The sequence below is a fragment of the Lepisosteus oculatus genome, chromosome 7, assembly GCF_040954835.1.
Source record: "Lepisosteus oculatus isolate fLepOcu1 chromosome 7, fLepOcu1.hap2, whole genome shotgun sequence".
NCBI classification, from domain to species: Eukaryota; Metazoa; Chordata; class Actinopteri; order Semionotiformes; family Lepisosteidae; genus Lepisosteus; species Lepisosteus oculatus.
In genome coordinates this window covers 2,266,094-2,293,434 of record NC_090702.1, presented here as the reverse complement: position 1 = coordinate 2,293,434, position 27,341 = coordinate 2,266,094, and the positions used below count along the sequence as shown (strand labels likewise).

Below are 27,341 nucleotides of genomic sequence, written 5' to 3'. Positions count from 1 at the left end.
ATTCCTGTGTTGTGATTGGTGGACAGGCTTCACATGGGAAGGATGGGGCGCCCCAACGTGGGCGTGTTACCGATTGGTATTCTTGTCTATATGTGATTGGCCAGAACGGATTGGAGGGGGGGTTCGGCCTTCACGGATTGGCAGTTGTACCTGTCCATCAGCGGTAGGCGGTCTAGCAGGGCAGCCCCCTCTCCCCATACGCTGAGCGGGCTGTCGGTCAAGGTGAGAGCCAGGCGAGGTGGCCTATAGCTTCCGCGGGGGGAGGCGGGATGTTTCGGCGGTGCGGACGCCGATTGGTCGGAATAGGAACGGAGTGGGCGGTGCTTCCGGGTGTCGCCGATTCCGTGCAGCAAGGGATGAGAGGCGGGCTCTCCACTGAGACGAAAGAGTCTCACTGGACGTCGTCTGAGAGGGATCGGGTCCCCAAGTCTGTAATATCCCCACCTCTCCCCGCCCCCCGGATTCCTGTCTCGTCTGGAACGGGAAATTCTTCACTTGGGGAAGGAACTGGATTTAAACGTTTTTTAAACAAGAAAAACATAAACAGACCGATCGGGCGGCGATCCTGGTTTTGGAAAACGAAGCGCTGGGATGGGGGGCTTTTGAAGGACCGAAGCAAAAAAAGCAACAACAACAACATTTAATCATGAATAAATAACTTAAGTGTGTCCTTCGCTAACTTGCGCAGTTATTTTCGTGCAAAAAACAAACAAAACAACGTTTGATCCTGTTATAAGGGCATCATTTCCCAGGGTTGTCATCGTTAATACTGTTTTTGCAAGACGATCCGTTCCCCCTATATAGAAACATCGAATTGTTTGGGTTTTTTTTTCCGCTGTAGTCGTCTTCACGGCGATCTTTTTTTTTTTTAAATATAAACGATGGAGATACTGGACGGCGGAGAGCCACTCCTGTACTGGGATAGAAATCTCAGCGAGCTCTCCGAGCCCGGAGAAGGCGACACTGCCCTGTACAACACCGTGAGTAAAGACAAAAATAAATATATATATAAATACTGTTTAACTTTTTTTTTGCTTGGCATTGCGGAGTTGAAAACAAACGCTGGATTGTGCTCGGGACGCCCCGCTCGGCAAAGCGTGCCAAGTTTGCACAAACACAAAAGTGAGCTTTCTTGTGCGTGTGTGTGTGTGTGCGCTGTAGGTGAGTTAACTTTTTTATTTAAATGGTGGTATCCCCGACGGGGTTTATTTTTAAGAAAATTACAAAATCATCCGAAGTCAAAACACCAATCGCCCATTCCGGTAACCCCCTACGAGAGCTGATGGTTTTAAGCGAAATTAACAGCTGGACCCTATCACACAGTTTCGCCGTGAAACGTCTGTAAAAGATTGGAGTGGGGGGGGGGCCGTTTGGGCATGGAAAGGGACATGTCGGGTGTTTGCTGTGTAAATTCCTCCACGGAAAGCGGCGTGGAGGCGGAGGAGGAGGAAGAGGAGTTGTGTTTCGGCCGCCGGGCACCTCATCCGGAGGCGTTGCCTAGTAACGGTGGCGAGGGAGACGGCTCCCCTTTGACCTTCGGCGCGAGGGGGGGGGCTGAACATCTGTCTGCGGCGCCTGACGGTTCGGTTCTGCTTGATCTTTTATTAAAGAGGAAGGACGTATTTGAGAGATCTCTGGGGATTTGGGGGGCGGTAAATACAGTTGAAGACGTCTGGAACTCGTACAGGGTTGCTGCAAACCAGGACATTTTCATTTGGGGCTTCCACGGGTGCGAGTTTTGTTCACGGGTGTGTGCGGCCGTGGGTATATATATATCGATCTGTCTCTTTCTGGGCGTGTTGGGGCGGGCAGGGGGCCGCGATGTGTGTGTGTGCCCCCCAGCGCAAGCCGGCCGTGCATGGCCCTAGCGGGGGAGGTTTTCCGCGCCTGCAGGACGAGAGCTGTCTTGTCTGTTGCTTTCCAGACGGCTCCCTGACTCACTGGAAAAAACTGATCACGCCTTTTGAGGCGCTGCGGCCTCAACACCCTCCTAGCCAGAAACCCAGCCGTGCACGTCCCTGCTCCCCACCCCCGCCTCTGTTAACAGACAGAGCTCTTCGACCAGACCCCCTCGTCTGCAGCGCACGATCTAAGGGCCCCGTCTGAAAAGTGAAACGGAACTGCGAGGCGATCGATCGATTCCTCTCCGACCAGAACTCGCTTGGCCTCTTGAGATCGCGAATCCCCGTTGCTCACGGTGGAGGGTTTTCATCGCACCTAAGTTGTTCTGCATGGCTGTTGTTTGTTTTTTTGGGGGGAGGGGGGATTCTGTTGGGGGTAACGGCTGTGTATTGGCCCCTCCTGGTACAGATGTGTGGCCGCTTGTCTGGGCTCTGCTCCCTGGGGTGTCTGGTGGGAGGGAGGGCCCTTGGTCTGACTCGCCCTGCCCCCCACCCCCTCTCCCGTGGGCCTCCCTGTTTACCTTGGTTGCCTGCTGGAATGTTGCACGGCACTGAGAACCACTGTCCTCAGCCCTGTGCTCCTGCATGGCTCCCGGGGGGCACCCCTAGTTCCTGAAAACCCGGATTCTGTGGTCTTGTTATTCCTGCCGGCACGTGCATGCTCCTCCGCAAGATCGCAGGAATTACGTGCTCTCCGTCTCCATTATCGATTAAAGAATCCACTGACCTGCAACTGTGAAAGCTCCATTCGGTGTGCGTTCGTTTCTGCTTCTGTCGGGGCTGTGTGAAAATGATCAGACGGGCTTCGCCGAAGTGCAGTCGTGTTTGTTCAATCATATCCCATAAAGAGTCCATTAGTGGGCCCAAATACTGTGTCTCGAGTTTCTCTCTGGCAGATGCTTCTTTAGGAAGCATCAATGGATAATCACAAGTGTTAGAAATGGTGTAGTGCGTTTCTGGACCCTCCACTCCGAGCTCTTCCGAGGTCAGGGGGAATCCCACTACCCCCACCAGTGTGCAGCCCCACCTGGATGATGCTCCAGTCCTCTCACACACACCAGCTCTCAGTGGGGAGGAGAGCAGAGGGATGGAGCCAGTTCAGAGAGGGGGGTTATTAGGAGGCCATGAGGGGTAAAGGCCAGGGGGGAAATTTGGGCCAGGACACTGGGGTAACACCCCTACAGATAAAGAGCTGTAGATGTCCAATACAGAGGAATATATATATATATTTTGTTCGTGAAGCTCTAATGCTCAAAATGTTTTGTGTTTTACTTGTTTTGAAAGTACATGGGGTACTTTATTTGGCACTTTTTTTATTTGAGACTTTTTGCTGAAATAATATCGTGTGCTTGACTGTTATTGTAAAGAACTAAACAAGAGAACACCAGGCAACCCACTGTTTGGATACACGCAGGCGCGGATTTGTGACAGAATTTCTGGGAGCCCCGAGTGGTGCCTACGTGCCGTGATCAGCGCCAAGATCAATCGGGAATCCGAAACAGCAGGTCTGGTGGGAATGTGGTGGGGCGGGGCGCTGGCTCTGTGGCTCAGGACCTGTGCCTGTGGCTGGGAGGTTGCCGGTTCGAATCCCGCGGCCCAGCAGAGGAATCCTACTCCGTGGGGGCCCCCCTGAGCGAGGCCCTTCACCCCAGCTGCTCCAGGGGCGCCGTATAAATGGCCGACCCTGCGCTCTGACCCCCAGCTTCTCTCTCCCTGTCTGTGTGTCTCCTGGAGAGCAAGCTGGGGTCTGAGAAAAGACACATTCCCCAGGCGGGACACTGTAAATGGCCAATAAAGTGATCTGATCTTATCTTAATGTGACTATCACAAGCCCCGTGCTGAGGTCGCTGCCCTTATTGGGACTGTCTTTCACATCCCTCTGTCTGCACGTCTGCGTTTTTGCCTTTGGACTCCCGTAGTTTCCAGCCTGAGCACTGAGAACTCATCGCCCCGGTGAACTTCGCCCCCTGACTGACAGGTGTACAGCTGAGCCAGGCCAAAGTTCCGGCACGCGCCCTCCTTCGTCTCGATCGCGGTGCGCGCGCAATCAGCCCCTCGGCGCTCGATGAAGCTGCCCTTTCCCCCTTTGCCCCTGAAGGGGAGGCGTGTTTTGCTGGCAGATTCCCAGTAGACGCCCGCAGCCCCGGTGAGGAGACCACTGCAGGTCGTTTGGGAAGGACAGTACACCCCACCCGGGGCGGAGGAGATCTGGGCGGCGATAGGCCCTCCAGCCCCCCCCCCCCCCCCCTCTAACGCCTGCGTTTCACGGCCTGCGGTGTCGAACCTCCCGCGTCCTTTTCTCCCTGTGCGCGTGCCTGGGGTTAAAACGATGATCGGCCCACGGGTTTGTTCTGGATCGGAGGGGCTCGATCCCGAGCTCCGTGGCTCCGGCCCCCGTTTTTTCCTGCGTTTTTCGCCCAGCTGTGCCTCACCCCAGGACTTGATCCCGCAACCCCCCGCCCCAGCCCTGGCCACAGATCCGTACTGCTGCCCTGGGCTCCTCTGTGATGCTGCTGGTTTGAATTCCAGATCGATTGGATTCCCCTCCACGGCTGTTTTCCCTGTGTCCATCACGAGGGAAAGGCGCGAGGTAGGGGGCCGCGCCGCGATCTCCTACCTGCCCGGCGCCCTGTCTCTGTGTCCCCCTGGCAGCACTCTTGGATGACGCTGGGGAGGGGAGAGGGAAAAAAAAATGACTAGGCAGAAAAAAAAAGGGCTGTCCGTTCCTTCTGCAGGGGGGCGAGGAGCAGGGCGGAGAGGGGCTGCCTCGCTTTTTCTCTTCGGCACTTAATATCATGGAGGCGGGGCGCTGGCTCTGCGGCTCAGGACCTGCGCCTGTGGCCGGGAGGTTGCCGGTTCGAATCCCGCGGCCCAGCAGAGGAATCCTACTCTGTGGGGCCCCCCTGAGCGAGGCCCTTCACCCCAGCTGCTCCGGGGGCGCCGTATAAATGGCCGACCCTGCGCTCTGACCCCCAGCTTCTCTCCCTGTCTGTGTGTCTCCTGGAGAGCAGGCTGGGGTCTGAGAAAAGACACATTCCTCAGGCGAGACACTGTATCTGGCCAATAGAGTGATCCGATCTTATCACTACTGTTTATTGTTCTGTATGATCCGAAGTATGTTGTTGTGCAGGATGGTTGACTGTGATTGTCATGATAATAATAATTCTTATTGGTACTGTTTTGAATTCACCGTGCACATCATGTGAAAGTGTTGTCCCGAGTGCTGTGTGCTGTGACTGTCCCGAGAGGACAGAGCCAGTAAGAATCTCACTGTGGCAAATTGAACTCCTCTCTCTGTCTCTCACTTTACTGTAAAAAGAACCCCAAAAAAAAACCTCCCAAGGGAATCCTCTGTTGGGGTTGCGCTCTGCCGGATTGGGATGATCGAACGAGTCTGGAAATACTGTGATTTTTTTTTTAAACCTGCGTGACGTATGTGATCTACGTGTTTGGGTGATGATCGGAATACCTTCCAGCATTTTTCCAACGGCTTTATCCAATTCAGGATCGCGGGGGAGCTGGAGTCTATCCCAGCAAGCAGCGGGCTCAAGGGAGGGTACGGCCTGGACGGGGGACGCGCGCGCGCACACACACAGCATAGTTCTGTCCGCTAGTAATTACCAGTTGAACGGCGTCGATTAACGCACTTCGAACTGTTCTCATGCCAAACCGCGTGACTGACGGAGCCGAGCGACTGTCACTTCGACACTCCTAGTCTCTAGAAGAGCCGCTGGACAGCGTCTGATTGTTGATCTGGAGCACCTGGAGTCCATCGCAGGCCTGTTGGTCCAGCCCGTTTCTCGTCAGTCACTCGTGTTTCCCTCCTGCGTGGGCCCTGGGCACTGTGCCTGCAGAGCCTCATGGGAAATCCGGCCCTGCCCGTCCCCTCTGGGCCACAGCTCGCAGCGGAGAGGCAGTGTGGCTAAGGGCAGGTTCGCACCTCTGGGTAAAGACAGCTGTTGGGCCGCTGTGTCGTGGAGCTGCGATGCGGAAGGGTTGCTGGGACAGGGGGGCCGTCGTTGAGTCGGAGCTGCGAGGCTCCCAGGCCCGGCCAGCTGGCGAGGCGGGGGGCTCCAACAGAGCGGGCTTTGTTCCTCCTCCGCGCCCCGCGGACACTGCCTGCCTGTCCCGGGCCCCGCGACGGCCCCCGGTGGGCCGGCCCGGGCTGAAAGGAGCAGCTTTGTGTCGGCCGCAGCCTTGGGGGGGGGGGGGTGGAGGAGGAGGAGGAGGAGGGCACCTGGGCTGGAGCTCCGGTGGGCTGTCCCGGGACACCAGTCGGCACCTGGCTGGCTTGCAGTCCGAATAGGAATAGGAGGGTATGTGTGTGTGTGAGCCAGTGACAGTGTGTGTGATTGTGAGTGTGCACGTGAGTGTGTGATTGTGCGAGTGCGCACGTGAGTGAGTGATTGTGAGTGTGAGAGCCAGTGACAGTGTGTGTGATTGTGTGAGTGCACGCGTGTGTGTGCATGAGTGAGTGTGAGAGGCAGTGACAGTGTGTGTGATTGTGAGTGTGCATGTGTGGGATTGTGTGTGTTAGAGCCAATGACAGTGTGTGTGATTGTGTGTGCACGTGTGTGTTAGAGCCAATGACAGTGTGTGTGATTGTGAGTGTGCATGTGTGGGATTGTGTGTGTGTGAGAGCCAATGACAGTGTGTGTGAGTGAGTGCGTGATTGTGAGTGTGCACGTGTGTGAGAGCCAATGACAGTGTGTGTGATTGTGAGTGTGCATGTGTGGGATTGTGTGAGTGAGCTTGTGATTGTGAGTGTGCACGTGTGTGTGCGAGCCAATGACAGTGTGTGTGATTGTGAGTGTGTGTGTGATTGTGTGAGTGCACGAATGAGTGTGTGTGATTGTGCGCGTGTGAGAGCCAGTGACAGTGTGTGTGAGTGTGTGCATGTGAGATTGTGAGTGAGTGCGCGTGTGTATGAGGAGTGTGTGTAAGTGTTTGAATGAGACTTGCATGTTAAAAATGTCAGAACTAAAGACGCTTTTGCTGTGTATACCGTATAAGCAGGCCAGGAAGTCGGGTGTGAGACGCGTCTCACTCCTGTGTCGCGATCCTTCTGCGCAGACAAAGAGCAAGTGTTCTGGTGCCAGTCGGGATGATGCAGTGTCCTGGGGTCAGGCTGGAGCTAACGGAGGGCTTTTTCAGACCGCAGTGGAGAATGTGGAGCAGGCATTTGGCAGGGCTGTTCCGGTGGATGTGACTGTCCAGCACGCTGCTGCATCTTAAAGAAGAGAACCAGCAGAACTGTAAATGTCAAAATAGAGTCAGTGTTCATCCAGCCACCCATTGTCTAACTGCTGTCTGCAGTACAGGGCCATGAGCCTGTCTGGGCCAGCACAAGGCAGGATGCCAGTCCAGCAGAGGACACACGCACACACCAGGGCCAGTCCATCACAGGACACACAGGACACACACACAGACACACTCACACCAGGACCAGTCCATCACAGCACACACGGACACCCACACAGACACACTCGCACCAGGGCCAGTCCATCACAGGACACACGGACACACACACTCTCACACACACACACACTCACACCAGGGCCAGTCCATCACAGGACACACGGACACACACACTCACACCAGGGCCAGTCCATCACAGGACACACACAGAGACACACACTCACACCAGGGCCAGTCCATCACAGGACACACACAGAGACACACACTCACACCAGGGCCAGTCCATCACAGGACACACACAGACACACACACTCACACCAGGGCCAGTCCATCACAGGACACACACGGACACACACACTCACACCAGGGCCAGTCCATCACAGGACACACACGGACACACACACTCACACCAGGGCCAGTCCATCACAGGACACACACGGACACACACACTCACACCAGGGCCAGTCCATCACAGGACACACACGGACACACACACACTCACACCAGGGCCAGTTTTCCCAGAAGCCCGTTAACCTACCCAGTCTGCCTCTGGGCTGTGGAGGAAATGTACACTAACACTGGAGCACATGCAAACTCCACACAGACAGCACCCCAGGGATCGAACCCAGGGCCCCAGCGCTGCGAGGCAGCAACGCCGACCCCTACACCACTGTGCTGCCCGGAGGTCTGTTTATTGATTTAAAAAAAAAAGTCTAAGAAAAGGAGCAGTAGGCTCTGCTATAATGATATACCACCTGGTACTCTCAGGACGGCTCTCAAATTAACCTGCTGTGAAACCTCCCCGCAGTCCTGATTCTCAGTATCGTGTCCCCGAAAGTCCCAGATCGGTAACGAAGGCGCCGTTTTGGTATTTCCCCGCGTAGAAAAAAAAACACACACATGCTGACAGGCTGCTGTTGAGGTGATAAATCTCCCTGAAACTCTGCCTAGAAAACTCTGCGTGATCAGAGCACGGAGGTGCTTCTGTCCACTGGCCCTGCACAACAGCTGCCTAGAGAAGAGCAGAGTCCGCCATTTACAAAAAAAAAAAGGACAGCAGAGACTTTTTCTAAGGAAACTAAGCCATCTCAAGGTAGATAGAACCATCCGAACCATTTTCCCCAAGTCTTATTGAAAGTCAAATCGAATCTACCCTCTACAGACAGAGGCTGGCAAAGACAGTATTCGGGATTGTGTCTCTCGGCCTCCTGCACTGCGAGTTCACGCCTCTCCGGTCTGGGAGACGCCTCTGCGTCTCCGAGTAGGTGCAGTACTCATAGACACGGGAACAAATGCAATATCGGTTTGATTTGCTTTGATTCCAGAAGCTTTATTGGCATGACCAATGAATACATCAGTGTTGCCAGGCTGGGACAGGAGATCACACACTGTATTATTATTATTGAGAGACAGGCTCACTGTTCCTCAGGCTGGGACAGGAGATCACACACTGTATTATTATTATTGAGAGACAGGCTCACTGTCTGTTCCTCGGGCTGGGACAGGAGATCACACACTGTATTATTATTATTGAGAGACAGACTCACCGTCTGTTCCTCAGGCTGGGACAGGAGATCGCACACTGTATTATTATTACTGAGAGACAGGCTCACTGTCTGTTCCTCAGGCTGGGACAGGAGATCGCAACTGTATTATTATTATTGAGAGACAGGCTCACTGTCCGTTCCTCAGGCTGGGACAGGAGATCGCATACTGTATTATTATTATTGAGAGACAGGCTCACTGTCTGTTCCTCAGGCTGGGACAGGAGATCACACACTGTATTATTATTATTGAGAGACAGGCTCACTGTCTGTTCCTCAGGCTGGGACAGGAGATCACACACTGTATTATTATTATTGAGAGACAGGCTCACTGTCTGTTCCTCAGGCTGGGACAGGAGATCGCACACTGTATTATTATTATTGAGAGACAGGCTCACTGTCTGTTCCTCAGGCTGGGACAGGAGATCACACACTGGGCTGCCAGTTCAACTGAGTTCCCTCCTCCCTCTCCCAGTAGGATTGGGAGTTGTTGTGACCTCTCTCTCTCTCTCTCTCTCATCACCAACCCCGCCGGCCCCCCGCCTTCCTCATAGGCCGAGGCGCTGCAAGACCACAGCTGACATTCCTGTGGAAAACGGAATGCAAAGCCCAGCTGGAGGGGAAAACTTCTCCTCCCATCCACCCCCGCCAAAGGGATTCGCTATTTTGTGTTTCCGAGCCCGTGTGGCGCTTTCCAAACGCCATGTCATTCTTGATGTGAAGCTGCAGAAACCTGCAGTACACATGGGGGGGGTTCTGTCTACTTTTTAAAGTCTCGACAGTCACATTGTTGGTTTACTGTTACTGTCACAAAAAAGTGTCATTTTTCACGTCTGATTAATTTTCCGGCGAGATTGAAGTAATTGTCATTATTCTTTATTCTTTATTCTTATTGTTATTATTGTTGTTGTTATTTTTTAATAATGCAAAATAATCGTTCGCTCTCCTCCGTTCGGCGGTCCCGTTATACATTTTAGGTTTCAACGGTTGACCTGCTCTTAAACGCTTTCTGGTCCGGGGTGCGAATAGAGGTTTAGGAGATTAAGATGGAAGATGTATTTCTCCGGCGGGGGGGGGGGGGGGGACTCATCTTTTTAACTCTCTTCACGGCGCTCTCAAAAAAAAATAAATATCTGAGCGAGGTGTGTCACGTCGCAGGGCAATATAGTCTTCCCGTCGAGGTTTTAGTCGATTTTGGTGAACGCATGGGGGGCACAGGACTGCTAAAGAAATGTTAATTTACTGGTTTGTCTCTGCCAGTCGGTGACGGGCACTGGTCGGACTGGAAACGGCTCCGTGCTGCGAGTCCCCCCGTGAGGCTTGAGGCGCAGTTACTGTTAATTGTGAAAGAGAGCTCAGAAGTTGTGTGTTCCCAAGAGACGTGAGACTTTGGAGTTCGAGCTTTTATTTTTTTATTGATTTATTCTTCAGTCTTCACCCGGGCGGAAGTATAACGAGTCGTATTCTGCGGCCACGGAGGCGACTTTTTCCCAAATTTGGGCCGGACGGCGCGTCCGCGTCTGTGGCGCGCTCGGGAGTGACGTCATGGGCTCCGGCCGGGCCGGGAGAGGCCCGGGCTGATCCGTGTGTCTTTTTTTGTGTGTGTGTGTGTGTTGTGGAAAGAAAACGACTAGAAAACTAAAAAAAAAAAGAAGAAAAGTCGTGTGGCGCTCGTCCTGGCGGAGGACATGAAAGGGGGAGGGGGGGGGGAACCCGGAAGGTGTACGTCGCTCTTTTAAAGCGGCGCTCTGCGTAGGACACCGGTCTTTCCCTCCCACCAGTTTCAGTACGTCAACAGCATTTATGATAATGTTTCTTTATTAGCCCTATACAATTTCTTGCATTAGGAATTTGTCTTTTCGCATACCCCAGCTTTTTCTCTCCATGAGACACAGACAGGGAGAGAAACTGGGGGTCAGAGCGCAGGGTCTGCCATTGTACGGCGCCCCTGGAGCAGTTAGGGTGAAGGGCCTCGCTCAGGGGCCCACTGGAGTAGGATTCCTCGGCCGGGGCCGCGGGATTTGAACCAGCAACCTTCCAGTCACAAGTGCAGATCCTGAGCCACAGAGCCACCTCTCCGCCCCAGCAAGGGGGCGCTCCGGCTCCCCTGCATCTTGGAGAGCAAGCGTGCCCCCCCCCCGTTCACTGCAGTGAAGATGAGGTCTGCCGGCTCTTCTCTGTCCCGTGCAGATCAAGTCACTCGCCGCCTCCCGACACGCTCCAGCTCCACGCTGCACGTCTGCAAACTGCAAGCGAGATAGACTCCGCGATAGGCTCCCGTCACCCCACGGGCTGGGAGCTCTCATGAGCTCTCATGTAGCTGATCCCACAGGCGTAGCGCAAGTGCATGAGCCATGAGCCATGAGCCATGAGCCATGAGCCATGAGCCATGAGCCATGAGCCAAGACTCACCCTCATTAACGAGCCCCCAGTTACCGTCCCTTCAGGTCTTGAGTCTGGAGGGGGGAACCCACCAGTACAAAAGACCATGAACCATGAACCATGAACCAAGACTCACCCTCATTAACGAGCCCCTAGTTACCGTCCCTTCAGGTCTTGAGTCTGGAGGGGGGAACCCACCAGTACAAAAGACCATGAACCATGAACCATGAACCATGAACCATGATCCATGATCCATGATCCATGATCCATGATCCATGATCCATGATCCATGAACCATGAACCATGAACCATGAACCATGAACCATGAACCATGATCCATGATCCATGATCCATGATCCAAGACTCGCCCTCATTAACGAGCCCCCAGTTACCGTCCCTTCAGGTCTTGAGTCTGGAGGGGGGAACCCAGCAGTACAAAAGACCATGAACCATGAACCATGAACCATGAACCATGAACCATGATCCATGATCCATGAACCATGAACCATGAACCATGAACCAAGACTCGCCCTCATTAACGAGCCCCCAGTTACCGTCCCTTCAGGTCTTGAGTCTGGAGGGGGGGGTGGGGGCACCCAGCAGTACAAAAGACCAAGTAACAGGTTTATTCCCGGCTGGAAAGAGAGGAGAGACAGCACAACGTTTCGGCTGTGGAGCCTTTCTTGGGGGTCGTGAGGGAAACGCCCTCTCGCCGCACAGCCGAAACGTTGTGTTGTCTCTCTCCTCTCCCCAGCCGGGAATAAACCCTTCGCTTGGTCCTTTGCGGTCCACGCCGGCTGACGCGCCCCCCCACCAGCCCTACAAGGATTCAGAATCCGCACAGGATTCTGGATTCGGGCCCTGCCGCCGGCGAGGGAGCGTTTCTCTGGGGTGGCGCAGAGGCTGGGAAGAGAGAGCATCTCGTTTGCCGACAAGGCCGCTGTACGCTGGACCTTGATCGATTGGCTGGTTGGTTGATTGATTGATTGGATGTGTCGGCGGTCGTGAGGCTGGGCCATGGTGGTTGCCCTGTGGGGAGGAGGGGGGTGTTGGTGGTCACACGGGGGGCAGCCCAGTGGTCCCGGCTGTGGGGGTGGAGGGGTCGTGTTCTTGGGACGGGGTCGCAGGGTCTTGGGCGCCCTCTTGTGGACGTAGCGGGATCGTGCTTGTGCGCCAGCTGGGCACGTCTGCAAACTGCAAGCGAGATAGACTCCGCGATAGGCTCACCCCATGGGCTGGGAGCTCTCATGAGCTCTCACGTAGCTGATCCCCCAGGCATAGTGCAAGTGCATGAACCATGAACCATGCATTTACATAGAATAGGAGACTGTCTGGTTTACTGGTCCTCCTGTGGCCCCCATTTTGGGACAGTCTGAGTGGGAGAAATCCCATACATCCTGCGGTGCGCTGGCTCTGCGGCTCAGGACCTGCGCCTGTGGCCGGGAGGTTGCCGGTTCGAATCCCGCGGCCGACAGAGGAATCCTGCGCCGTGGGGGCCCCCTGAGCGAGGCCCTTCACCCCAGCTGCTCCAGGGGCGCCGTATAAATGGCCGACCCTGCGCTCTGACCCCCAGCTTCTCTCTCCCTGTCTGTGTGTCTCCTGGAGAGCAGGCTGGGGTCTGAGAAGAGACACATTCCTCATGCGAGACACTGTATCTGGCCAATAGAGTGATCCGATCTGATCTTATCCCGACACTGTCTCTGTTCAGGGTTTGGTGAAGCGCCATTCAATGCCGGTCCTCTCCCCTGTGTCCACAGCACTTCTCCGGGCTCCTAGACGACTTCTCCCAAGAGGCCCTGCTGGGCCAGCTCTTGAGCGACCCCTTCCTGTCGGACCGGGCGGGGGCGGGGGACGGGGACGAGGAGCTGGCCGCGTCCCCCGCCCCGCCACACATCCAGGCGGAGCACAGCTACTCCCTGTGTGGAGACTCCCGGCCCCAGTCGCCCCTCTCTCACCTCCCGGGCGAGGGGGCCAGCGATGGCGGTAGGTCAGAGGTCAGGGGTTGGAGGTCAGCGGCTCTACATTTTGGCAGGAGTGTTTGGAGACCCAGAAACATTGCAGGTCCATGATCCGTCCATCGATCCATCCAGCCAGACGCTTTCCAACCTCTTTATCCAGTACAGGGTTGCAGGGGGGCCTATCCCAGCAAGCAGCCGGCACAAGGCAGGATACACCCTGGATGGGACGCCAGTCGGTCACAGGACACACACAGACACACACTCACACCAGGGACAGTCCATCACAGGACACACACAGACACACACTCACACCAGGGCCAGTCCATCACAGGACACACACAGTCACACACTCACACCAGGGACAGTGCATCACAGGACACACACAGACACACACTCACACCAGGGCCAGTCCATCACAGGACACACACAGACACACACACACTCACACCAGGGCCAGTCCATCACAGGACACACACAGACACACACAGACACACACACACTCACACCAGGGCCAGTCCATCACAGGACACACACAGACACACACTCACACCAGGGACAGTCCATCACGGGACACACACAGACACACACTCAGACCAGGGACAGTCCATCACGGGACACACACAGACACACACTCACACCAGGGACAGTGCATCACAGGACACACACAGACACACACTCACACCAGGGACAGTCCATCACGGGACACACACAGACACACACTCAGACCAGGGACAGTCCATCACGGGACACACACAGACACACACACACTCACACCAGATTTCACTCGCGCCTGTTGCTTGCTGGGATAGACTCAGGCTCCCCTGAGACCCTGAATCAGGAGACGCTGTTAGAAAACGGATGGATGACTTGTGGCCCTTTCCTCTGTGAAATCCGCTCTGCACTTGAACAGTATCCCAGGAGCTACGTAGATAAGCAGATGGCGTGAGGATACGAATCTCGGGGTGTCTCTCGACAAGGGTAGGGGTGTTACCCCGGCGTCCTGGCCAAATTCCCCCCCTGGCCTTTACCCCTCATGGCCTCCTAATAACCCCCCTCTCTGAACTGGCTCCATCCCTCTGCTCTCCTCCCCACTGAGAGCTGGTGTGTGTGAGAGGACTGGAGCATCATCCAGGTGGGGCTGCACACTGGTGGGGGTAGTGGGATTCCCCCTGACCTGGGAAGAGCTCTTAGTGGAGGGTCCAGACAGGGGCTGTAGAGGTGTGAGGGATTATTATTATTATTATTATTATTATTAATCCCCAGCGAGTAGAGTAGTCAGGTTGGGAAGAGACCAGAGTGTTGACCAGGTCTTCAGTAACAGCTGTAGCCCCGTGTTGCGAATACAATGCCCCAGTGTTACCCCGCTCACGGCCCCGCCCCCTGCTCTCTGCCCCGTTGTCCCGCGCAGGCGATCCCGGCGGTGAGGACTGGCCCATGGAGACGGAGGACGGCGCGGAGCCGAAGCCGGAGCCGCTGCTGTGCCCGTCCCCCGGCCTGCTGCCCGCCCTGGCGCTGACCGTGGCCCCCCAGGGGCCCCCCCCGGCCCTGCCTCTCCGGCTTGCCCCGCCCGGCCAGCTCAAGACCGCCAAGGTGGGGTCCCGCCGCCGTCCCGCGCCCTCGGCGGGGGTCTTAGGCCCCTTCCTCGCCAGCCCCCCCCCTCCCCCGGCTAGATAGAGACGTATTGTCCCCTGCTGGTGAACTTTGTCTTTGGCTCCTCCACGTGCGAAACGCACAAGCAAAACACAAGGTTTCACGACTAGTCGTGTGAAATCACCACAAAAGTGCGCCGAAGCAGCAGTGAATGGAGAAATAATTATTTGGTGGGGGGACTCCGTTTGCGTACGCTCATCGGGTAGTTTTATTGAAGAGGGGGGCCCGAAGACGTCTGGTCGGTGTTTTAGATTTTAAGGGGAGCTGCAGTCCCAGTTTCTCAGACTGGTCACCGGTGACTTTGTGGAAGTCCCAGAAGTCTCCACGTTGTCGCGAAGAGTCTCCTCACGGGCGAGGGAGGGAGAGTTGGTGAGAACTGCCCTTCCTGCTCACTAGTCCCTGTACTGACTGAGGCGCTGTGATGGACGAGTGGACAAGGACAGGCTGTTGAACTTGATGTTGTGAGAAAGCCCTGGTCTCTCCACTGGCCAGAGGGGGAGTTAGTGAGAACTGCGAGGTGAGGCGGCCCTTCCTGCTCACTAATCCCTGTACTGGCTGAGGCGCTGTGATGGACGAGTGGACAAGTACAGGCTGTTGAACTTGATGTTGTGAGAAAGCCCTGGTCTCTCCACTGGCCACAGGGGGGACTTAGTGAGAACTGCGAGGTGAGGCGGCCCTTCCTGCTCACTAGTCCCTGTACTGGCTGAGGCGCTGTGATGGACGAGTGGACAAGGACAGGCTGTTGAACTTGATGTTGTGAGAAAGCCCTGGTCTCTCCACTGGCCAGAGGGGGGAGTTAGTGAGAACTGCGAGGTGAGGTGGCCCTTCCTGCTCACTAGTCCCTGTACTGGCTGAGGCGCTGTGATGGACGAGTGGACAAGTACAGGTTGTGCAGCGGACGTGTCGCCGCAGGAGTGTTCCCAGGTGACCTGCAGGCAGAGTTAGCGAGCAGTACGTGTCAGCGAGGCCGCCTGGAAGTGGAGGGCGATATTTCTGATTCGGATCGCCCCCTGCTCTGATCCCGCAGGTGAAAGAGGACGCTGACGGCCTCACGCCGCAGATCAAGCTGGAACCCCACGAAGTGGATCAGTTTCTGAACCTGTCGCCTAAAGGTACAACATCGCTCTGCCAGCCCCAGCCCTGGGGGTAATTAAATGTTCTGTACAGCATAGACTCACAGTGCTGTATACTACAGACCCACACAGCCCAGCACAGACTCACAGTACTGTATACTACAGACCCACACAGCCCAGCACAGACTCACAGTACTGTATACTATAGACCCACACAGCCCAGCACAGACTCACAGTACTGTATACTACAGACCCACTCTGCACAGACTCACAGTACTGTATACTACAGACCCACACAGCCCAGCACAGACTCACAGTACTGTATACTACAGACCCACTCTGCACACACTCACAGTACTGTATACTACAGACCCACTCTGCACACACTCACAGTACTGTATACTACAGACCCACACAGCCCAGCACAGACTCACAGTACTGTATACTACAGACCCACACAGCCCAGCACAGACTCACAGTACTGTATACTACAGACCCACTCTGCACACACTCACAGTACTGTATACTACAGACCCACTCTGCACACACTCACAGTACTGTATACTACAGACCCACTCTGCACACACTCACAGTACTGTATACTACAGACCCACTCTGCACACACTCACAGTACTGTATACTACAGACCCACACAGCCCAGCACAGACTCACAGTACTGTATACTACAGACCCACACAGCCCAGCACAGACTCACAGTGCTGTATACTACAGACCCACTCTGCACAGACTCACAGTGCTGTATACTACAGACCCACACAGCCCAGCACAGACTCACAGTACTGTATACTACAGACCCACACAGCCCAGCACAGACTCACAGTACTGTATACTATAGACCCACACAGCCCAGCACAGACTCACAGTACTGTATACTACAGACCCACTCTGCACACACTCACAGTACTGTATACTACAGACCCACACAGCCCAGCACAGACTCACAGTACTGTATACTACAGACCCACACAGCCCAGCACAGACTCACAGTACTGTATACTACAGACCCACACAGCCCAGCACACACTCACAGTACTGTATACTACAGACCCACACAGCCCAGCACAGACTTTTCACAGTGCTTTTCAAGCACAGAGTTTCACCGTGCTTTGAGATGGGCCCCGCCAGGGGACCCTGAAACGCCAAGGTCGCCTCGCCGTTGAGACACGGGCTCCCTTCTGCCGCGCAGGTCTGGAGTCGCTTCACATGCCCCCTACGCCCCCCAGCTCCCACGGCAGCGATTCGGAGGGAGGACAGAGCCCCACGCGCTCCTGCGCCCCCGCGAGCCCTGCGCATTCTCAGGCCGTCCTGAAGGTGGCGCCGCGCGGGCCCTCCTCGCTCACCAACTCGCCGCTCCTCACGGCGCCTCACGTGAGTACCCGAGGGGGGCGGGGCAAGAGGCGGGGCGGGGGGTTGGGCTCGGCCTCTGATTGGTGGGGGGGGAGATTTGACCCTCCCCCTGAGTTCCGAACCAGGAAGTGACAATGCTCGGAGCTCCTGCCTTCACCCGTGCAGCGACGATAGACCGCAGCGTCCCTTTCCGAAATAGATCGTTCCTCTGGCTTGTTGGAAAACTCGAGGGCGTGGTAAAGGCAGCCAGGAAGTGTTTTTATTCGTCCTGGATAACCAGAAGGGACAAGGAAGCCGAGTCGTGCATCGTGTCTCAGTCTAGCTCGGATACATTCTGGGGGATCGACTCTGCCAGTCCTTTGCCCCAGTGAATCTAAAAGCTTTATAAGGCGTAAAAGCTTAAATAAGTGGCAGCAGCAGAAGTGGAGAAGTGGGAGTGGACGCGAAGGATTGTCCATGTGCTGTTCTTCAGTTCAGTGTGACAGATCCTGCCTGATGACCTTTGACAGATAAGTCTTCTCTCCCTCTGAGGAAACCGTGTCCCGGTGTGAAAGGGCTCAGATCGGGCCAGTGAAACTGTGTCCCGGTGTGAAAGGGCTCAGATCGGGCCAGTGAAACCGTGTCCCGGTGTGAAAGGGCTCAGATCGGGCCAGTGAAACCGTGTCCCGGTGTGAAAGGGCTCAGATCGGGCCAGTGAAACCGTGTCCCGGTGTGAAAGGGCTCAGATCGGGCCAGTGAAATTGTGTCCCGGTGTAAAAGGGCTCAGATCACACCAGTGAAACCGTGTTCAGGTGTGAAAGGGCTCAGATCAGGCCAGTGAAACTGTGTCCCGGTGTGAAAGGGCTCAGATCGGGCCAGTGAAACTGTGTCCCGGTGTGAAAGGGCTCAGATCGGGCCAGTGAAACTTTGTCCTGGTGTAAAAGGGCTCAGATCACACCAGTGAAATTGTGTCCCGGTGTAAAAGGGCTCAGATCACACCAGTGAAATTGTGTCCCAGTGTAAAAGGGCTCAGATCACACCAGTGAAACCGTGTTCAGGTGTGAAAGGGCTCAGATCAGGCCAGTGAAACTGTCCCAACCCAAAGGGCTCAGATCACACCAGTGAAATTGTGTCCCAGTGTAAAAGGGCTCAGATCACACCAGTGTTAATTACTTGAGATCCCTGCTATAGCTGGTTTAGTTAGGATGCCACTGCCTGAATGATGATCTGTAACAAGTGGACAATTTTGAGAGTGACCTCTTGTTTAGGGGGGAACAAGCACTGGAACAAGCTGTCTACCATGGTCTTTATTAACCTGTAAGATCAGCGCTGAACCAGAGGGAAAGTAAATCTCCCAGAGGGATTTTTAATGCATCCCGGAATACTGTCCGAGTCTGCTTCCTGTCAGCCGGGGAGGGGGGGGAGAGGCGTGCCTGTTCCTGACCAGACAGCAGGGGGCGCCCTCCCCACCGCCGCCACTGCACCACGGCTTCTGCTGAGGCTGTCTGTGCTCTCCGTGGGCAGAAGCTGCAGGGCACGGGCCCCCTCATCCTGACCGAGGAGGAGAAGCGCACGCTGATCGCCGAGGGCTACCCCGTCCCCACCAAGCTGCCCCTGTCCAAAGCCGAGGAGAAAGCGCTGAAGAAGATCCGGCGAAAGATCAAAAACAAGGTGAGGTGGGGGATCTGGGGGGGGCTGGGGGGGCTGGTGATTGGCCTGCAGCCCTGCACTGGAGCAAACGTACTTTGTACAGTATCCTAAAACCTCAACAACCGTGGGAATCGGTCTCTGTAGAAAGTCCCAGTCTTCCCAGCCTCTCGCCCCCACACAGTCTCCACGACAGTCCCAGTCTTCCCAGTGCCTCTCTCTCTCACGGTCTCCATAGACAGTCCCAGTCTTCCCAGTGCCCCTCTCTCACACTCACGCGGTCTCCATAGACAGTCCCAGTCTTCCCAGTGCCCCTCTCTCACACACACGGACTCCATAGACAGTCCCAGTCTTCCCAGTGCCCCTCTCACACACACGGTCTCCATAGACAGTCCCAGTCTTCCCAGTGCCCCTCTCTCACTCACACGGTCTCCATAGACAGTCCCAGTCTTCCCAGTGCCTCTCTCACACACACGGTCTCCATAGACAGTCCCAGTCTTCCCAGTGCCCCTCTCACTCACACGGTCTCCATAGACAGTCCCAGTCTTCCCAGTGCCCCTCTCTCACACACACGGTCTCCATAGACAGTCCCAGTCTTCCCAGTGCCCCTCTCTCACTCACACGGTCTCCATAGACAGTCCCAGTCTTCCCAGTGCCTCTCTCACACACACGGTCTCCATAGACAGTCCCAGTCTTCCCAGTGCCCCTCTCACTCACACGGTCTCCATAGACAGTCCCAGTCTTCCCAGTGCCCCTCTCTCACACACACGGTCTCCATAGACAGTCCCAGTCTTCCCAGTGCCTCTCTCACACACACGGTCTCCATAGACAGTCCCAGTCTTCCCAGTGCCTCTCTCACACACACGGACTCCATAGACAGTCCCAGTCTTCCCAGTGCCTCTCTCTCACTCACACGGTCTCCATAGACAGTCCCAGTCTTCCCAGTGCCTCTCTCACACACACGGTCTCCATAGACAGTCCCAGTCTTCCCAGTGCCTCTCTCACACACACGGTCTCCATAGACAGTCCCAGTCTTCCCAGTGTCCCTCTCTCACACACACGGTCTCCATAGACAGTCCCAGTCTTCCCAGTGTCCCTCTCTCACACACACGGTCTCCATAGACAGTCCCAGTCTTCCCAGTGCCCCTCTCTCACACACACGGTCTCCATAGACAGTCCCAGTCTTCCCAGTGCCTCTCTCACACACACGGTCTCCATAGACAGTCCCAGTCTTCCCAGTGTCCCTCTCTCACACACACGGTCTCCATAGACAGTCCCAGTCTTCCCAGTGCCTCTCTCACACACACGGTCTCCATAGACAGTCCCAGTCTTCCCAGTGCCCCTCTCTCACACACACGGTCTCCATAGACAGTCCCAGTCTTCCCAGTGCCTCTCTCACACACACGGACTCCATAGACAGTCCCAGTCTTCCCAGTGCCTCTCTCACACACACACACGGTCTCCATAGACAGTCCCAGTCTTCCCAGTGCCCCTCTCTCACACACACGGTCTCCATAGACAGTCCCAGTCTTCCCAGTGCCCCTCTCTCACACACACGGTCTCCATAGACAGTCCCAGTCTTCCCAGTGCCCCTCTCTCACTCACACGGTCTCCATAGACAGTCCCAGTCTTCCCAGTGTCTCTCTCACACACACACGGTCTCCATAGACAGTCCCAGTCTTCCCAGTGCCCCTCTCTCACACACACACAGTCTCCATAGACAGTCCCAGTCTTCCCAGTGCCCCTCTCTCACACACACACAGTCTCCATAGACAGTCCCAGTCTTCCCAGTGCCCCTCTCTCACACACACACAGTCTCCATAGACAGTCCCAGTCTTCCCAGTGCCCCTCTCTCACACACACACGGTCTCCATAGACAGTCCCAGTCTTCCCAGTGCCCCTCTCTCACACACACACGGTCTCCATAGACAGTCCCAGTCTTCCCAGTGCCCCTCTCTCACACACACACGGTCTCCATAGACAGTCCCAGTCTTCCCAGTGCCCCTCTCTCACACACACACGGTCTCAATAGACAGTCCCAGTCTTCCCAGTGCCCCTCTCTCACACAAAGTCCCCATTGAGAGTCCCAGTCCTCCCAGTGAAAACTTGCGGATTCTGACTTTTTTCTCCCACCCCCACAGATCTCCGCTCAGGAAAGCCGGAGGAAGAAGAAGGAGTACATGGACGCGCTGGAGAAGAAGTAAGCCTGGTCTGGGTCAATGTTAGAGGTTTCCATGAGCTTCAAACCACCCCACACGCGCCATCTTTTCCAAGATGGCGGAGAAGACGTTGGCAAGCGCGCTTGGCCTGGTGGTTTTAAACTCTGGCTCTGGTTTTTCTCAGCAGCGTTAAGCAGTCTTGCAGATGTAGCTCTGGGCCGTAAAACCCCGTTTCAGGTTTTTGCTGATAAGTGGGAGAGGCATCTCTCCGTCCTGAAGTCGGCCCACGTGCCTTCCTGGAGACGAGATTTTTGTTGTTGCTGTTGACGATGGGCGAGACGCGCAGGGTTTTCTTGAAAAGTACCCCATTAAACCCCAGCAGGGACTGGAAACGGGGAATATTAAAGGTCTCTCGCCCTTGGATTCGACACCTTGGCTGTGGCAGCATTCTCAGGTGGAAGGACTTTACTCTCTTGCCAGCACTGAATGGCTAATTCAGCCATTCGGTACAATACATGTCATAGGGCCCCCTAGATCTATACCCAGCAGACGGTGAATTTCTCATAGCAACGATCTGGGGAACATAGGAGGAGTTGTGCAAGAGATTTTTAGGTTAAGAACTGCAGATTAAAAAAAACAGTCCAGAGCTGTATGCTGTTTTGTTTCTTAACAACGTGCTGTTTGCCTCTAAAATGCTTAACGGGCTCTTCAGGTGCTTACACTGCATGAAACCTTACCTTAAGGGTTCAGATGTGCCCAAACCTTGAATTAATAGAAACTTTTGGACTAATCAATCTGTATACTGATATGAAATCCAAAAGGGAGCATAAAATTAGACGCTGCCCACAATGTGCCGTTTTGTAGCGTTGCGAAGACGGCTTTTTTGCTTCCACTTTTTTAAAAAATTTTTTTGTAAAAGGTAAGCTGCTGCTGTTTTTTTTTTCTGGCGAGAACCTGTTGTCATGTCCCTCCGTGTCCACAGGGTGGAGACGTGCTCCAACGAGAACAGCGAGCTGCGCCGGAAAGTGGAGACGCTGGAGAGCACGAACAAGTGAGTGGCCTGGAAGGGCCTCCGACCCCTGACCCCCAACCCCTGACCCGGCATGTGCATAGTCATTTCCTGGATCCTCTGGAATTGGGACGCCATCCCACCTCCTAGCTCAACCAGGAGTATTGTAAAGAGGGCTTCTTACCGTTATGGGGTGCGCAGGATAGAGGGGTGACAGGACTTTTTAGTATTTCTGCCGCTAATTCCCCTTAGGGGCGTCTTCCAGCCTGCTTATTTCCCCACGGGCCCCGGGATCGGCGCAGGTACAGTCTGTGGGTGTGGAGCAGCTCTGCAGCACAGGAGCCCTGTCGGTATTCCAGACTGAGAGCTTGACGGGAGTGATCTCGGAGCTGTGCTGTCACAGCATCTCAGATCCTCCAGGCCGACGGTTTAATGTTTGAAGTCCGACTCCCTGTCCCTCTGCCTCCCTACCCCCCTGCGTCCCAGTCCCCCTGCGTCCCAGTCCTCCTGACCCCTGACCCCTGACCCCTGACCCCTGACCCCTGACCCCCGACTCCGCTCTCTCTCCAGGTCCCTCCTGCAGCAGCTGCACTGCCTGCAGGCCGTGGTGGCGGGGAAGGTGCCCCTCTCCTGCCGAGTGATCGGCACCCAGACCACCACCTGCCTCATGGTAAGGGCTCGTCGGGGGGGGGGGTCGTGCGCCCCGTCCGACGGGCCGTTCGAGCCGCCCCGCGGAAGAGGGGTCCCGGAGTGGGGTTCAGAACAGATTGCATTTAGAAATGCAACCCCCCCCTCCCATGCTTTCGCTCCAGTTCCTTGTGTGTGGGGGGGGGGGTAGTTGGCGAATGTTTCAATAGCAGCTGCTGTGAGACGTCGAGATGCAGGGGGGGCTTCAGCTCTCCCGAAGACCCCTTCGTCGTGCGGCGGCTCGGTTGCCTTGACGACGCAGGCCGCCCACTTTGTCTAATTTTAAAACCGCAAATCCACACACAGAGACAGAGACAGAGACAGAGACAGAGACAGAGACAGAGACAGAGACAGAGACAGAGACAGAGACAGAGACAGAGACAGAGACAGAGACAGAGACAGAGACAGAGAGACAGAAGTCGGGCGAAACAGACAAAGGGGTGGGAGTTCGAGTTTTGCGGCACGCGGTATCCACGGAAAGAAAAAGGATCGAATAAATCGTTTCTAAAAGACCGAGTTCTGCTCTTCTCAGTCTGGGCCCGTAGTTATGCGAGACGCCCAGAGCGTTGCTTTCCAATCCTGACGATCAGACGACGGCTCTTGAGCCCCAAGCGTTCGTCCGTCAAGCCCAGCTCTGCTGTAGGCCTCCCAGGAACCGCAGTAAGGACCATAGTAGTTATAGGAGCTCAGAGGGGATGTGGCTCTGCACAGCTCATACACACTGTTCTCTACAGCCTCCCCCTCCTGTCTTTGAGGTAGCTTCCTCAGGAATCTCCAGGACTCGGAAAGCATTCCTTTCTTATCGGGAGTTTGGTATAAACATTGCCCGCTAGGGAGTTCAGTACAGGGAGGGCGAAGCGTCTGTGCTCAAGCAAGTGGGAAGAGTATAGAGCTTACCATGTGGATTCAGCAGGAGTTCACAGCTCCTACCACTCTACGGGTACAGAGTAACACACAGATTCTGCTAGCAGGCTCCATCCACCTCTTGGGGCGGAGAGGTGGCTCTGTGGCTCAGGATCTGCGCCTGTGACTGGAAGGTTGCCGGGTTCAAATCCCGCGGCCGGCAGAGGAATCCTACTCCGTTGGGCCCCTGAGCAGGGCCCTTAACCCCAACTGCTCCAGGGGCGCCGTACAATGGCTGACCCTGCGCTCTGACCCCCAGCTTCTCTCCCTGTCTGTATGTCTGTGTCTCCATGGAGAAAAGCTGGGGTATGCAAAAAGACGAATTCTTAATGCAAGAAATTGTATAGGGCTAATAAAGAAACATTATTACATTATTACATTACATCCCCTGCCGGTTTCGGTGCGGCACTGACCTCTGTGTGGTCCTCTGACCTCTGGCCTCTAGGTGGCAGTGCTGTGCTTCGCCGTGTTCCTGGGCAGCTTCTCGCAGAGTTTCGCGCCCTGCTCCTCCGCGGCCAAGACTGGGCTGCCCGGCGTGCTGACGGCGCAGGAGTCCTACACCGCCACAGGTGAGGAGGGGGGGGGTCTCGCGCGCGGCTCTGGCAAGGCCCTGTTTACGAATCGGGTTGTTCGGATGTTGCCAGTTCCACTCCGGGGCTGCAGGGCTGTGAAGGAACTGCAGCCTGGAACAGAGACAGGGGTCTGAGGTCATCCATCCAATTTCACACCACTTCATCCAGCTCAGGGTCTCGGGGGGGCTGCCGGAGCCTCTGAAAACAAGCCCCAGGCGCAAGGCAGGCTACACTTTGGGCAGGACACCAGTCTCATCACAGGGCAGACACGGGGGTAATTGTTCCCAGAAGCCCATTAACCTGCTGGCACGGGTTGGGACCGTGGAGGGGAAACTGGAGCGCCGGAGAACGTGCAAACTCCCCCCAGACAGCACCCCCGGGAACTGAGACCGGGGGGTCCCAGCGCCGTGAGGCGACAAAGCTGATCCCTGCACCACCCTGTCCCCCCCCCTTGGGTCCAGAGAATTCTGCACTCTAGAAAATGAACAAGATGGGTGGAGACTCCATGGTTTCCAGCACAAGGAGAGCAGTGAGCAAGCCAGACGACACTGGGGGATGCGGTAACGATTGTCCGCTCCCCTTTATCTGAACAGCTCTCGAATTCGCAGATAGGGGACAGTGTCACGAAACGCAGGACACCGAGACGGCGAGCAGCGCGTCCGTATCTGTCCTCCAGCGACGCGTCGGTGCCGTATCTGCGGAGGTACACTGACTAGAGCCGCCCCCCTCCTCCACGCAGATCTGGGCTGTTATATAATGGGCGATAAATTTAAACCGCTTCCTAACTTCGCTGGCCGCCCGCGCGTGGCCGCCCGCAGGCGTGAGTCATGATTCCCTGCGGCAGCTCTTCCGATGCCGAGGGGGGGGTCGCTGTCAGTCGGACCTCTGCTCTCCAGGGGAGCCCGGGTTCGGTCCTGTCTGGATCATCCGGTCGCAGGGGAAGCTGGGACCTATCCCATCAGGCAATGGGGACAAGGCAGGGTACACTCTGGGCAGGACACCAGTCCATCACCACACACACACACACACATACCAGGGCCAGTCCATCACAGGACACACACACACACACACACACATACCAGGGCCAGTCCATCACAGGACACACACACACACACACACACACACACACACACACACCAGGGCCAGTCCATCACAGGACACACACACACACGCATACCAGGGCCAGTCCATCACAGGACACACACACACACACACACACACACACACACACACACACACGCGCATACCAGGGCCAGTCCATCACAGGACACACACACACACACGCGCATACCAGGGCCAGTCCATCACAGGACACACACACACACACGCGCATACCAGGGCCAGTCCATCACAGGACACACACACACACACGCGCATACCAGGGCCAGTCCATCACAGGACACACACACACACACACACACACACACACGCGCATACCAGGGCCAGTCCATCACAGGACACCACACACACACACACCAGGGCCAGTCCATCACAGGACACCACACACACACACACCAGGGCCAGTCCATCACAGGACACACACACACACGCATACCAGGGCCAGTCCATCACAGGACACACACACACACACACACACACACACACACACACACACACGCGCATACCAGGGCCAGTCCATCACAGGACACACACACACACACGCGCATACCAGGGCCAGTCCATCACAGGACACACACACACACACGCGCATACCAGGGCCAGTCCATCACAGGACACACACACACACGCATACCAGGGCCAGTCCATCACAGGACACACACACACACACACACACACACACACGCGCATACCAGGGCCAGTCCATCACAGGACACCACACACACACACACCAGGGCCAGTCCATCACAGGACACCACACACACACACACCAGGGCCAGTCCATCACAGGACACACACACACACGCATACCAGGGCCAGTCCATCACAGGACACACACACACACGCATACCAGGGCCAGTCCATCACAGGACACACACACACACACACACACACATATACCAGGGCCAGTCCATCACAGGACACACACACACACACCAGAGCCAGTTTCCCCAGACGCAAGCGCAGGCCTGAGCGCCCCCTGCTGACAGAAACGCTCAGGCGCCTGTGTCGTTCGTTTCAGTGAAGTCCCGGAGCCTGCTGGGGTACGAGGAGCGCAGCAGCCTGGACGAGCCCCACCCCTCGGGGCTCTCCGTGGAGCACCCCGAGGCGTGGGGGCGCCGGGGGGGCCCCGCGGCGGCCTGGCCCAGCGCGCCGGACCGGGAGCCGGAGGGGGAGGGGCGCGGGGCCGAGCCCGGCCTGCCCTACCTGCGCAGCAACGAGACGCACGCGGCGCAGAAATCGGTTCTCATCGAGCTGCACCCCCGCAGGTGAGCCAGCCGAGGGGTTTCAGTCTCTTACTGAGGCCAGCAGGCCCACAGGGCTCATAAGCTCCCATAATAATAATAATAATAATAATAATAATCCCTCACACTTATATAGCGCCTGTCTGGACCCTCCACTCAGAGCTCTTCCCAGGTCAGGGGGAATCCCACTACCCCCACCAGTGTGCAGCCCCACCTGGATGATGCTCCAGTCCTCTCACACACACCAGCTCCCAGTGGGGAGGAGAGCAGAGGGATGGAGCCAGTTCAGAGAGGGGGGTTATTAGGAGGCCATGAGGGGTAAAGGCCAGGGGGGAAATTTGGGCCAGGACACTGGGGGGGGAGAGAGAGAGAGAGAGAGATGATATGTAAATATCATTACTTTCATTTGCTTTGGCAACACTGATTGTACCCATCGGTCATGCTAATAAAGCACCTGGAATTGAATTGAGAGAGAGAGTCTTTAATATGCCCAAAGGGGCAATTCGTTTGTACAGTTGCAGTTGGTGTAGAGACGGAAAAGAAAAACACGCCAACAATCTGCACGGATAATCAGGTCAGCAGCCATATCACCCTGCAACTCACAACTGGCAACCCACTAAAGCTAAGCAGGTGTGAGCCTGGTCAGTACCTGGATGGGAGACCTCCTGGGAAAAACTAAGGTTGCTGCTGGAAGAGGTGTTAGTGGGGCCAGCAGGGGGCGATCACCC

General features: G+C 55.8%; 1 protein-coding gene across 1 annotated transcript in view; it reads left to right on the top strand.

The window, feature by feature from the left end:
- Positions 1-329: 329 nt before the first annotated feature.
- creb3l2 (cAMP responsive element binding protein 3-like 2) overlaps positions 330-27,341 on the top strand; it is a 29,414-nt gene continuing 2,402 nt past the window's right edge. The window contains exons 1-11 of the mRNA XM_069191998.1: positions 330-980; positions 13,003-13,228; positions 14,612-14,793; positions 15,881-15,965; positions 17,134-17,315; positions 18,798-18,944; positions 21,062-21,120; positions 22,062-22,130; positions 22,659-22,758; positions 24,124-24,247; positions 26,391-26,637. Coding sequence (XP_069048099.1) covers positions 882-980; positions 13,003-13,228; positions 14,612-14,793; positions 15,881-15,965; positions 17,134-17,315; positions 18,798-18,944; positions 21,062-21,120; positions 22,062-22,130; positions 22,659-22,758; positions 24,124-24,247; positions 26,391-26,637 — 1,520 coding nt within the window. The 5' untranslated portion in view covers positions 330-881. The remainder of the gene's footprint in view (positions 981-13,002; positions 13,229-14,611; positions 14,794-15,880; positions 15,966-17,133; positions 17,316-18,797; positions 18,945-21,061; positions 21,121-22,061; positions 22,131-22,658; positions 22,759-24,123; positions 24,248-26,390; positions 26,638-27,341) is intronic.